Source organism: Spea bombifrons, chromosome 1 (genome assembly GCF_027358695.1).
Source record: "Spea bombifrons isolate aSpeBom1 chromosome 1, aSpeBom1.2.pri, whole genome shotgun sequence".
In the NCBI taxonomy this organism is placed as follows: domain Eukaryota; kingdom Metazoa; phylum Chordata; class Amphibia; order Anura; family Pelobatidae; genus Spea; species Spea bombifrons.
In genome coordinates this window covers 35,043,595-35,056,065 of record NC_071087.1, presented here as the reverse complement: position 1 = coordinate 35,056,065, position 12,471 = coordinate 35,043,595, and the positions used below count along the sequence as shown (strand labels likewise).

Genomic DNA, 12,471 nt, shown 5'->3' with positions numbered 1-12,471 from the left:
CTTCCACTAAAGACTGTGGTGAAAAGGGCTGCTTCACAGCGTTTAGGAAGTATGTTTACAAAAATTCATTTTGCCATACAAAAAGATTGGATCTGGACAAATGTTGCTTAAATGGAGAATTAGTTTTGTTATTGTGAAACATCATAGGGCAATTCTGATGTAAAGCTCAAGGAATGGACTCATCACAACAAACAATGGTTGCTGCTTGGACCATACCATTGAAAACCATCACTTTTATACATAATCCCCATAGGGTGTTATTTCAGAACATATTATGATAAAAGAGCTATTTCTATTATCTTAAAAGATTATGAGCACATACTAATGGGGTAAAGCAGCGACAAGGCCCACAAATGAATGACCTGGGACCACGGCAGCATTGTCGCAACAAAACTAATGGAATAACGGTTCTGTATAGGCCACATTTTTCAGTTGGTGCAATACCTATAATACGACCGTAAAAAAATCCTAGGATTTCTATCGGCCCTGTACCAAAGTCCACTTCCTTTACTCAGATTTCACAAAGTTCTGTGGCTAATATTTAAAAACTGGAAGCGGCCACAGATAAAATGCAATAAAAAAAAAAGGGATGATTAAAATGAACAGATACGTTTGTAAAAAAATGCTCGCTTTGTTTACCTTTTTGGAGAATGTTACTATTTTGCGTATCAATCTTTAAGTAACATTTTTTTTCCCCCACAAGTGAAACCTACATCATTAAAGCAAAACACTAGTTAGGCATTTGATTTAAAAGCCGGTGGCAGGAAAGCCCCAGGGCTTTGGATTTGCTGCTAATGTTAACTTGCAGTCAAGCACTAAAGAACTTTTTAAGAAACTCGGGTATAGATCAATCATGTATGTGTGATATATTATATATATATATATATATATATATATATACACATACATACATACATACATACACACACACACACACACACACACACACACACACACACGTACACACACAGTAGTTCTATTAAGCATCAGCCGTGACAATTCAGCACAGGTTTAACACATAGGCGACAAATCTTCCACTGGATCAAAAGCCTTCAACGGACTTCAACCACCCTTGTGGCTTTTTTAAATGTATTAATATCACTCAAAGGGTTTGCTCCTTGTAAAAGCTGTGTTTTGGAGACTTTAAAAGAAGGGCCTATTTCAGCCCAAGGTAGTTGTGATTCTCGGCAAACTAGCATTATCTATTTTCTGTCCATAAGTTCTTTATTTTCTCCTCACCCACCCGTGCAAACAACGCCTGAAATAAACAATAAAACTTATCAGAGAAAAATAATTAGAAGATATATGTTGCTTATTTCGAGGTGTAAAATGTAGGATTTGGGAAAAACACAAGAAAGCAAATATAAACCATAAGAGGATGGCAAGCTTGTCCGATAATAGAGGTTAGCTGGTGGTGGACACTTGCAATGAAGTCTTGGTTCCACACACAAACTTTAAGAATAACTGATTATTTTTATTTATTTTTTTGCCAGAATTGCTTCTTTTCCATTGAGCCTGCTTCATCAAAGGGATTTCATTTTTATGCAAACACGAATTCAAATAGGAGAGACCATAAACATTAGAAGAGGGCAAACTGGTTTAGGCGCAGCTTTGTGGCTTACGGAAACAAAGGCAACCAAATGAGACTAAACACAGCAGACAATTTGTAACATAAGCCAAGCCATAATAGGACAATAGCCACGCTCTTTCAGAAGTTAGCCAGACTTAGACAGGTACAGAATCTAAGGGGTAGAGAGGAAGCATGGCCAGCATTAACAGGGTTAGTGCTTTATTTAGTGGAAATCCTTCACGAAGAGCACATCCTTGGTTTTTATCTTTAAATGGGCAGTAATGTCATGGATTAACGACAATACCATTTTAAAGTGACAGACTTATTCTTTTACCAAGGTTTACTGACAAATGCTTAAATGGAGCTGTGTTATTCTCTGCAATGATCGGCCCTGCAAGGTAGCACTTAAACCGAGCCTTATGATATTACCGACTCAGCTTAATTTAATTAAAAGCATCGCTATGACACACAAAGAGCATACAGCCCCTCTACGATCTAAGGATGCAAGGTCCTCTTAGCTTATGTAGGATATATATTTTAATAACAAAACGTGTCTGTCAATGGTGGTATACAACCACTAAAATAAATCAAAATAATCAGTCAGTACAGATACAGCATTAGCTTAATACACTGATGTAGTGCAGCACAGGACAAAAGTGGGTTTAATATCTATAGAATGGAGATCATTTGGTTGATATTCCATACCAAACACCACACTGAGTTTTTGTCAATGCTAATTAAGGCAATATCCATAATTACACAGAGGGACCTGTAGGGTGACTAAGACTGATCCATTCTATTGTTTAGAAAAATGCATTGGAAGTTTGCCTAGTAGACTGGGTTGGGGTAACAGGGCTAACACACATACATGTGTTCTGAATCAATGATCTCATTTTGTAAAGCTCTTTTTAAGTGATACAAGCAATAAAAAAGCATGGCAGAAGTTACCTTCTAATCTAAAATGTGATTATACCAAGCCTTTTTGATATAATCACCCTAGAGAAGATGTATTAAATTCTATAACAAATGGGTTTTGATTACACAGGACCATTCTAATCAATGTAGGCTACAAAAATTTAAAATTATCAAAACAGAGCTACGTGCCACAAGATATATAGGTATATACTTGAAGCTGGATATTGTGAAAAAGTATGCAATAATACCCACTGAATTAGGACATTACTAAGAACTTTTATGCAGAACATTTCCCACTTTGCAAATGCGTGGAGGGGTCCATCACAACACACCCTATGTATTTGCCTCTTTCCCTGCGGCCCCCAACTCTTTGCATTCAAAGCCATCTTCTGCTGGCCAAGGTGCATGTGAATTATACTGAACCCCAGCCCCATCGGTGGGACTGCATAGGGCACTGGAGTGCTCCTTTAAACATATAATAAAGGACAGGTTCTATTATGTGTCTCTTACGTTTTTGTCATTTTAACATACACGGCAATTGGTTTTCAAACTTCCCAATGTTACAAGATTAGTTTTTGTAAAGCCTTTCTAATGTTTCTAATCTCAGTTCTGGGGTCATCCAGTGTCATAATTTAAGGATATCCAAGCAAATAAGAGGGAAATAATTGGTTCAGTAATTTAACTAACCTGCGGTCACACAGGGATATTTTTAATGAGCTTGCTCATGGTGGTTTTACAGGACCTGTGCACTTTTCTACTGTAAGGAGAGTTACTATTATCCTTAATTTATAGCTCATCTAGCCTGTCACAACTCATTGTGACAGAGTTCTGATCCAGCACTTAGCATAATGTATCCCCATACAACAATTTCACAATTAGAGCCGCTGCCGATCAGCATGATCCTTTCGGAAAGGTTGTTCCATCACAAACTTCCACTGTTTAAATCCAAATCACATTGTCTTATCTACTCTAATCAATTTGCATACTGGAGCTCCACCAAATTGACCCTACTGAATGGGAGCCTGTAATTATAGCTGGGAAGAGGGAGTGGAGATGATGGCGAATGCCTTGATGCAGTGTAACGGTAAAGGACAATTCATGCATATTAACACAGCGGAGCTCTGCTGATAGGTAGCGCAGAATGGCGACACTGCAGCTCCCCCCGGAAAGAGCTGAGAAGCACCTGGCACGTCGCCCAGATGCTCTGGATAATTACCTGCATACCCCTCCCTACACACTGCATGTTGGGGCTTGACAAGCTAAACCATTCATCTACAGCACAGCTTCCCATTTATTCTCCAAAACCTGAATGCATCTAGGACCTACACTTTCCCAAGAGAAAACCAGCTGTACCATCAGACAAAACAATACCTACGGTTTGTTTAAACGCGATTGGAAATCCAATAGAGATGAAAGACATTACATAAACTGTCCAATCACGCTGCTTTGGGTCAGAAAGTACTCTTTCATATGGTCCAATTACAACATCATGTAGAAATCTCTATACCACTTCCCATGCCTTGCCCTGTTTTAAATACACCAATGCATTTCTCGTGACCAAGAAATAAATGTTCATTCAATACCTCTAAGGTGGTTGCTCTGGGTCTACAAATAAAAAAATTAAAATTGAGTCAACTTATTGAACATGAGAGATTCTATGGATTTTTTTGAGACTTTTTACGATATTATATGTGTGGGTGTTTGCTATATTGAGGCATGGGCTGTGGATTTACCTAAGCATGCAGGTAGCATCTACTAAGAGGTCAACAGATGAGCCATGGACCTCTTGCACAGTAACAAGTCATGGTCTTGCTTTGCTAGCAGGTAACAGGGTATGCTGTCCACACAAGATACATATTGCTCTAAAGTATAAAGCTTCTGTGTTGTGACACAAATGTCTCTACGGTTTGCAATTCTGCCGTGACCTTCTGTGCCGACTGCTCCCAGTGAAAAGTACAGAGTTGTTTGCTTTCATTCAATTTACAAAAGGAGTGCAGTGCTGAGCTGCTGGCTCAAACTCTGGACGTGGAAACTACTGAAGCAGAAACTAAGGGAACACACAACCCAATGAGAACAATGTGTCCATTTTAGCCCAACCAGCACAAAAGACACACTGTCAGTTGTAGCTTAGTTTGTATGTCCCTTGCAGTAAATAAACTGAGACAAGCAGATGACAAACAGCAACCACCATAAGAGCTTCTTCCAGACTCATGTATGGAATTACTGCACCCAACAAGTTAAATTTGGCAACAAATATTACTTGTACATAGGTCGGGGCAAAAAGCAGTACAACCCTCAAATATTTTCACAACTGCCACTATGTGGGCATCAGTGAAGCAAGCAACCACTAAGATGTTCGGTATACCGTCATTTTTCATAATTTAGATCTTTAGTATGAGTTTCATACTGCACACCATACATGTTGCATTGGATTGATTACAGATATACTCAACATTTTTTTTTGTTTTGAATCAATGCAGGAAAATATGTTATGTCACAAGTGTTAGGGAGCAGAGGGCTCTTGATGAAACAGAATCTTAGGAAGACATATCTGAGGTCTCAAAAGTTGTGTCTGATATTGGCATAAAAAAAAGGCATCAACTTAAACTAAACATTTCGCCAGTTGAATAGATACAACGAAAACACAATAATTCCAAGTATACAGCTTTACGGTAAAACGGTACAAAATGTAGACAGGAGAAGACCTGTAGGGGCATGAGTAGACACGGTCCCATTGAAAAGCTGAAATCTGTAATACAATGTTCATCTTCTTCTCTGTCATTTTCAATAGAATATTCCAAGGAGGATCCAAAACATTTAGCTTTTTTCACTTTATTACGCACAAGCTATATTCCCACATAAAAGAAAACCGTGAAAATGCAGCATCACTCCACCAAAGCCACCATAAGGATAGTGGGTGTCACCAATCTGTAATATTAATCACTACATTTTTTTTTAGCCTAGCAAGTCATCTCTAGCCAAGAGCTTTGGAAATGAATAGGTACCTGGAACATTTTTAGCCATTCCTGGAGGCCTGTGGGAGGCTGTACTGACGTAATGCGACGTCGCTGTTGACCCTGGCCGTTCGCCGCCCTTAGGTCCCCAAATGTGGTAGGTGTTGCTGAACATGGCACAAGACCTGTTGTACTATAACAAAACAAAGCAGATAATATCTAGAATTAAAACTTGAATAATGTCATGTGTATCCTATATCTCAACAACATAGGCATAATATTTGAGATATATCTATATATATATATATATATATATATATATATATATATATATATATATATATATATATATATATCACACACACATTTTGGAAATTAGATTATAAATAAGAAGGCCCAAGAAAACTCAACTTGCACTAAAACTATGATCAGAATAAGTAAACAGGGGTACCCTATGGGGAAATGGGGTATTTTTAACATATGAAAAATGTACTATTAAATTATTACTATATAAAATGTTTGAAACCAGTTCACGTATGACCACCCTTTATCCAGTCTGATGGTGGATATCTTATTGGACAAATACTGCTCAAGCTGTCACTCAAAATTGGGGCACTTGGCAACACGCTTCTCAAGCATGTAATCAATTTCTCAGACACATACATTTCTAGCAAACATTCCCAGTGGGCATGTACTGTATCCCTCACTAATTTAACACCCTGCCCTCGAGAGCAGCAGAGGCTCGCTGTCTAATGTGCTATAGTTTTTTCATTATCTAAAAGGGGTTAACAGCTCATTTATTTCCTAGTGGCTGCTACATGGAGCTCAGTGGAATGATTATTACAATCTAGTGATGTGAGCAAGAAGGGGGGGGTCATGACTCAGAAAGTCATATTTATATGTAAAACATGTTAAATACACATTTCTGTTGAACAGTTGGCATTCTACTTGGCTGGTAGCACAAGCTATATTGATTACATCATGATGTTACATCACAAGGTTCTTTAAAACACTGGAACCACTATGGGCACCTCTCGGTCTTTAATTTTCTGACAATTACCACTATTGGAAGCTCTTAAAGACAGGAAATCCCATTGATGACATTTAAAGCTTTAAGCTTCCATTACAATAATAGCTTTGCATTTCTACACCTTTCACAATTTAGAAGACTCCTGGGTCCACTAAGACCAATAAAAGTGCTCATGGCTTAATATCTGTGTGAAAGCTTTAATGAATTATGCCAAACTGATTGATGCTTTGGGGTTATGGGGTCTGGTCACATCCAGGTATAAACCCCATGTGTCTATGTTCTTCATACATAATGCTACATGGCTATTTAATTCAAAGGGAGATGCTAGTAGTCCATTTAAATTGCGGGAAAACAGGGAACTGGACAAATCTAAACACCCTATTAATCCACTTATTTAATGTTATTTAACGTTATGTAGCAGTTAAGCTAGATGTAATAACTTGTGTGTAACCACCGTGTTTGAACATGCCACATCCTGGAGTTGTGAGGTCATACACGCTCTGAGAAGAGATTAAATGACATAACTATGAACGGGGTAGATTGCACTGAAGTAGAGTTTATAGTCCTTGTAAATGCGGCTAAGGAAAAAAACCTTATTGGGGATTCCTGAACATCATTTTTTGACAAGCATTACGATGCTGCTCTCCACTCTAAAAAGGGCTTCTTCCACAGCTCTCCAAAAAAGCATTGGATGATTTGTTTCCACCTCTGTGGTGGGATTTTCAGGAGAAGAAGACTATTTGAGTGATTTTAAGGTCTTCCACAATCTGTAAATTAAACACCTTCAACCAATAGCAGTTTTAGCAATAACAGGTTTTATTAGTAATGTAAGGATTGCAGCAGACCGTCTCACTCTTTGGCACTAGATCTCCTTGGCTGGCCACAAATATAAGGTCTTTGAGTTCCATACATTTTGTGTATTAAATCATATTTCACTTAACGGTCAGTGCCAGTATGAGGTAGATGTAAATCAGTTACCAATGCCTCATTCAGCGCTTCAGAATTGTCTAGGAAAGCTCGATTCTACATATTAATTTACTGTTCAGAAGATGGAGGGGCACACAAAGCCAAGTGAGACACATTGATCAATTCCAAGCACAACAAACAGTTGCTTCACTTCTCACAAGCATACGCAGGGGGTGTTCAAGTGATTTAAGGGGTGGGGGTGGCATATCAAAGTGAAGTGTTCTTTTTCCTCCACGGCAACGGCTTTGCTTAAATCTTGGGGGGGAAACATGGATTTTCATCAGAGCCACCAATTAATCTGCTGTTATTCACGACTAAAAACGACCCTCTGGAGTAGTAATGAAAGCAAAGCTGTGTTCAAATTAGAGAAGAGGATCGGCAGCTGGTGAGACAGGATGTACACTCCAGTCATGACCAAAGGAGCCATTATTGAATTTAATTACCTTGTGTACTCGGAGCCTTTGCAGGGCTTCTTTCCCAAAGAGAAAGAACGGACCTCGGATCCATGGTCCAACTTTCTCTTCATCTGGAAAAAAGAAACAATGCATAAAACAGTGTGCCTGAGGACGGTCGAGTGATAACCTGGTTAAATAATGGCTTGCAATCGTGGCAATATAATCAGGGGCACAAAGGTGCAAGGCAGAGCTAAACACATAATGAAAGATAGAGAAGCATTCTACCAGCAAACAGATGGGACAGCTACATTTCAGCAATGCACTGAACTAGGCATTCGCGTGGATTCCCCGGGGGATCCTATAATGCAACAACCCAATTAATCCAACACATAAAATATACAAAGTGGTGATTACAAAGGGCACAACATGGTTTTCCATTACAATTTAGTATTGAAGGCTCCCATATCATACAACAACATAAGGGGGTGGTTTCATACATTGTGTTTATGGCACTAAGTCGATTTAACGCAAGCCTTAGCGTGTCTATATCCAGTGCATCTAATAAGTTATTATTCTCGGCCAATAACTAGAGTTTAAATGTCAATTATTTCTTGTTATAGCACGATCAGACTGCAGCTAATTTAGCTAGGAATGATAGGAATTGCACCTACTAGAGTAAAGCACTGCACAACCTGTTGATTTCTAACACCCCGTATGTCACCGTCTTTTAAGTGGTAAACAAAATGCAGGCACTCATGTTTGCTAAGATACACGGACGTCTTGCATGTAAAAGGACCTGTTGAGTTGCGTGCCCCCCGAGCTTAAAATTCTTTGTAGGAATCTCTGAGTTTGCAAAATGAATGAATTTCGATTTAAGAAAAATCAGTAAAATGCTTATCTTTTAGCATTTTGTAATAAACTGCTCCAAAGTTTCACAATTAGTCACGCTCTGCCAACATGAGGTTCCCTTACGGAGAAAATAAAAATCTTGTTTTACAATTAAATCCATTTTAACATGAAAAATGATTTAGTAACGAGCGGTTACTCCGTTAGAAACGTGACCCTGGATTGCCACTCTGCATGGTAATCACATAGAATCGTTAATTACAAGTGATTAACACAACGATCTGGTAAGATGAAATCAAGGACCCAAGTCACCCTGTAAAACGCTAAGCGATTTTAACAAGATGTATCATATATTTAGTGAACAAAGCGTAGTGATGGGATTAGCACTCATTCCTCACATGGGTACTGATTAATATAGAATTCCCTTTCAGAAAAGTCCTTTTGATCCCATCACTTTTAACCCTTCGTGTGTCTGAAGGTTATGCGAAAGGTTAATGTGTTTCAGAATGACAAGCGGTGGTTGTGCAGGGAGATGAAGGGTTACTAGAGTAACAATACTGGTAACAGGCATTTAATTATTAACCACAACTTATTGAAAAAGACCCAGAACACACACTGTCATCTAAACATCATCGTCTTATTATACAATTTGTGCCAATAGTTGTAGAATGGTGGCCATCAAAGTTATTCTATGTATAGCACAAAAATGGCACAATTTATATTCGCTATCAAACACGGTCATCAGGCTAACTAATGCTGATACGTCACAAAATCTGCATTTATTTATAATATCCAATATCTAAATATTACTCAAAATCCCACTAAGGGGATCCATTTGAAGCCAAAATGACAATACTAGTTCTCTATGATAGAGCTTCAGGGGTCACCGGGATACCAGCTTTTGACAACCTTTCCCTACAAACGCAAGTTACAAGATGGGATACGCTGTAATGGGGGTTCAGATACTTCTAGTGGTGATGGGGTTAAATGGCGGTCTAATCACATCAATAAAGTGTTCCCATTTTCCTTTAAATGTAAGAAATGTCTTATTTTAACCTTGTCAGGAATCCCAGAAACTTGTGGGGAGATGGTCTGATATACGGGTCCAATAGACTGGACGTTGGCACGCATCACACACCCGTTAAGCATACTTTATATTTATTACAAATCATTTATTCGCGTTAGACGCGTAGAACGCCGCAGGGGTATAAAAAAAAAAAAAAAAAAAAAAAAGGAATCGAGGTGCAGCTGGAGGGGGCACACAGTGTTTGGGTAAGAGAGCCAAACTAGTGGTGCCATAATAACCCACCGCTGGATGCACGCTGTAACCCACAGGGGGATGCAGGCTGGGTCTGGTAGCTGGCGTGCTCTGGGTTTGCCATCTGCAGGACCAGGAGGGGAGGATGCTGTGCCCTTATCACCTTCCCCTGCATCCCTGTCCTCCATCCCCGCATCCAATCCAGACTCGCTGGAGCAGTGTGTGTGTCGGTCCGCGGGGTGGGCAGCCAACCTCAGTACTTACTTTGTAGAAGATCATCTTTAAAGTGCCGTAGAAGCCCATGATTGCTGGTTTCCGCGGGTCTCCCACTTATATCCTCGTTTAGTGGTTACTGGATGGCCGGACAGCGCGATGACACGATCCCCTCTGCAGGTAGGTATGTCACGCAGTCTGATGCGGACATGCTCGGGCACGTCAGGCGGGGAAGGAAGGAGGCGGACAGTGCGAACTCCAGACAGCAGTGCAGGAAGCTTCCCGACACGCAGCCAGCAGCAGCCCTACTGAGAACAACTCCGAGCAGAGCAAACCAGCCTGGGAACTGGGAGGGGCGATCCCGGCCAAACCCTCCGCTGCACTGATTTTACAAAAGCGCCACAGACGGCGGATCGGATTCCACGCCCCCTCCTTCAAAGAGTAGCGATGGTGCAGTCTGGGATCGAGCTCCAGCTACACAGCCCACACATCAATTATATGGAGATTCGGGGAGCCTGTTGGCGGGGAGCAGGGGGGAGCGAGATGCTCCCTCCCCATCGTACACTCGCCTGGGGGAACTAGTAACCCTTCCACAAACAAAAGGGATGAGTATTCCCTGCACCTGGGGCAAAAGTGGATGAGGACTGATAGCCAGTGTATGGATGGCCCTTCCTGACCGTTTAAGTTTACCCGAGTGACACGGTGTAGCGGCACTCGCGCCCAGCAAAGCAGGCGATCGCTATATTTTCTATAGGTGCCCCGCTGATGTATGTAAAGCGAGTACCTGCACTGTATATGAGCCTGTGTGAGCTCAGCAGCCCCCTGTCATACCGAATCCACGCCAGCTGCTCTGTATGCCGAGCACTAGCCCTGTGCCAGCCCTACCCAGCCGGTACAGCCGCTCTGCGAGAATGCCACGCAATCAGTACTCCAGGCATGTAAACGACACGCCATGTACACGTGTGCCCAAGCACGAACATGTAGGATACTGAAAGTGCATACAAGTTCATACATGCGTGATGACCCCGCTGCACGGAGCGGACCCCAGTTCTCTTGTTGCATGGTTACCGCTTTACACCCCTGTATTAACATACCGCACAGACAGCAGATGGGCTGCGGCGTACATAGCAGCTACGGGGCTGCGCTGATGGAGGTGACCCGAGCAGCAGATCATCTCCACCAATCACTTTCTTGCAACAAGTTACAGTCGGTTTCTACCGGGAAACAAGTCATCGCAGCCAATACTTTCCATGTGGGCTGGTCAGGCTTCACACTGGTAGCCATTCTTCTAATAGCTCATCGCCATTGTGTGGGTGGCTGACCTGTGCCTGCCCCAGGTGCATAGTGTATCCGAGGTCAAAGAGGTCTTGGAGGATTTTAATTCTTTTTTGCCAATTCATTTTCAGTACTGAAGTCCTTAAAAAGCTGTTCTTACTTAAACATCAGAGCAACTAAGTTACTAATCGACAGGATGCTTAATCTGACAAATCCTATTTTAAAGCCACACTTTCCTTTAACCAGGTCTTCTATGCAACAAACATTTCCTACAAATAATCCCTGGTCAAGGTGCAATCTCAATGATTTACAAACTACTAGGGCTTTTATTGATTAAATCCAACAAAAAATGTATGTGTGACGTTATATAAACTACACCCCATCTGAACTGATGGAAATAGGTCAGGACAATGTAAAGCTGGATTGCCAATACTGCAGGGCTATAGTATTAAAGGATACACAGGCTGTCTCAATCAGTTCTTCGTCTGGTCTTAGATATAACATATAATCCACCTAATTAGTACTGTGTATCATTTTGTGAAAATAAAATATCTGACACTTCAGGACCTCTGGTGTAGGCATCATGAATGCCATGAACATTAGTAGAACTGCCAATAGTATATGGGGGCTTCAGAGTCTCCTTTCAAATCTAGGAATACCAGATTCTGTTAAATCCTTTCTTACTTGCCTTTGCGTTGGGATGTCTGTTGAGTATTCGCATTGCAGCTATGAACTGGCACTCATCACTTGCACCTCTGTGAAACAATTACATGTCTACCGTTCCCTCTGTCCACCTTCGACACTCGGCCACCAAACGCTTACTTATTCCCAGATCTTCATGACTGTATACCTAATCACTGCGAGAGCAACAACCTAAAAGCATCTGCGGATTTATGCAATAAAGAGGGAGTTTGCAGAAGGAGGTTTCAGTGATCTTCAGATCAGACAATAGTTGGGATCACCCCTTCTAAAGTATACTGAAGTGAGACTTGTTGAACTAGACAATATGCAGGGCCAACTCAACCCTTTTTGCTAATATTCTTTCCAGG

General features: G+C 40.9%; 1 protein-coding gene across 3 annotated transcripts in view; it reads right to left on the bottom strand.

Annotated features, from left to right (window-relative positions):
• Positions 1-12,471, bottom strand: part of FBXW7 (F-box and WD repeat domain containing 7) — a 105,831-nt gene that overhangs the window by 16,103 nt on the left and 77,257 nt on the right. For 2 of the 3 annotated variants that reach the window (XM_053460532.1, XM_053460540.1), the window contains 2 exons: positions 7,879-7,961; positions 5,491-5,632 (listed from right to left, as the gene is read on the bottom strand). In XM_053460532.1, coding sequence (XP_053316507.1) covers positions 5,491-5,632; positions 7,879-7,961 — 225 coding nt within the window. Of the gene's footprint in view, positions 1-5,490; positions 5,633-7,878; positions 7,962-10,198; positions 10,440-12,471 lie in introns of those variants that run through there. The other variant, XM_053460548.1, reaches the window with a different exon arrangement.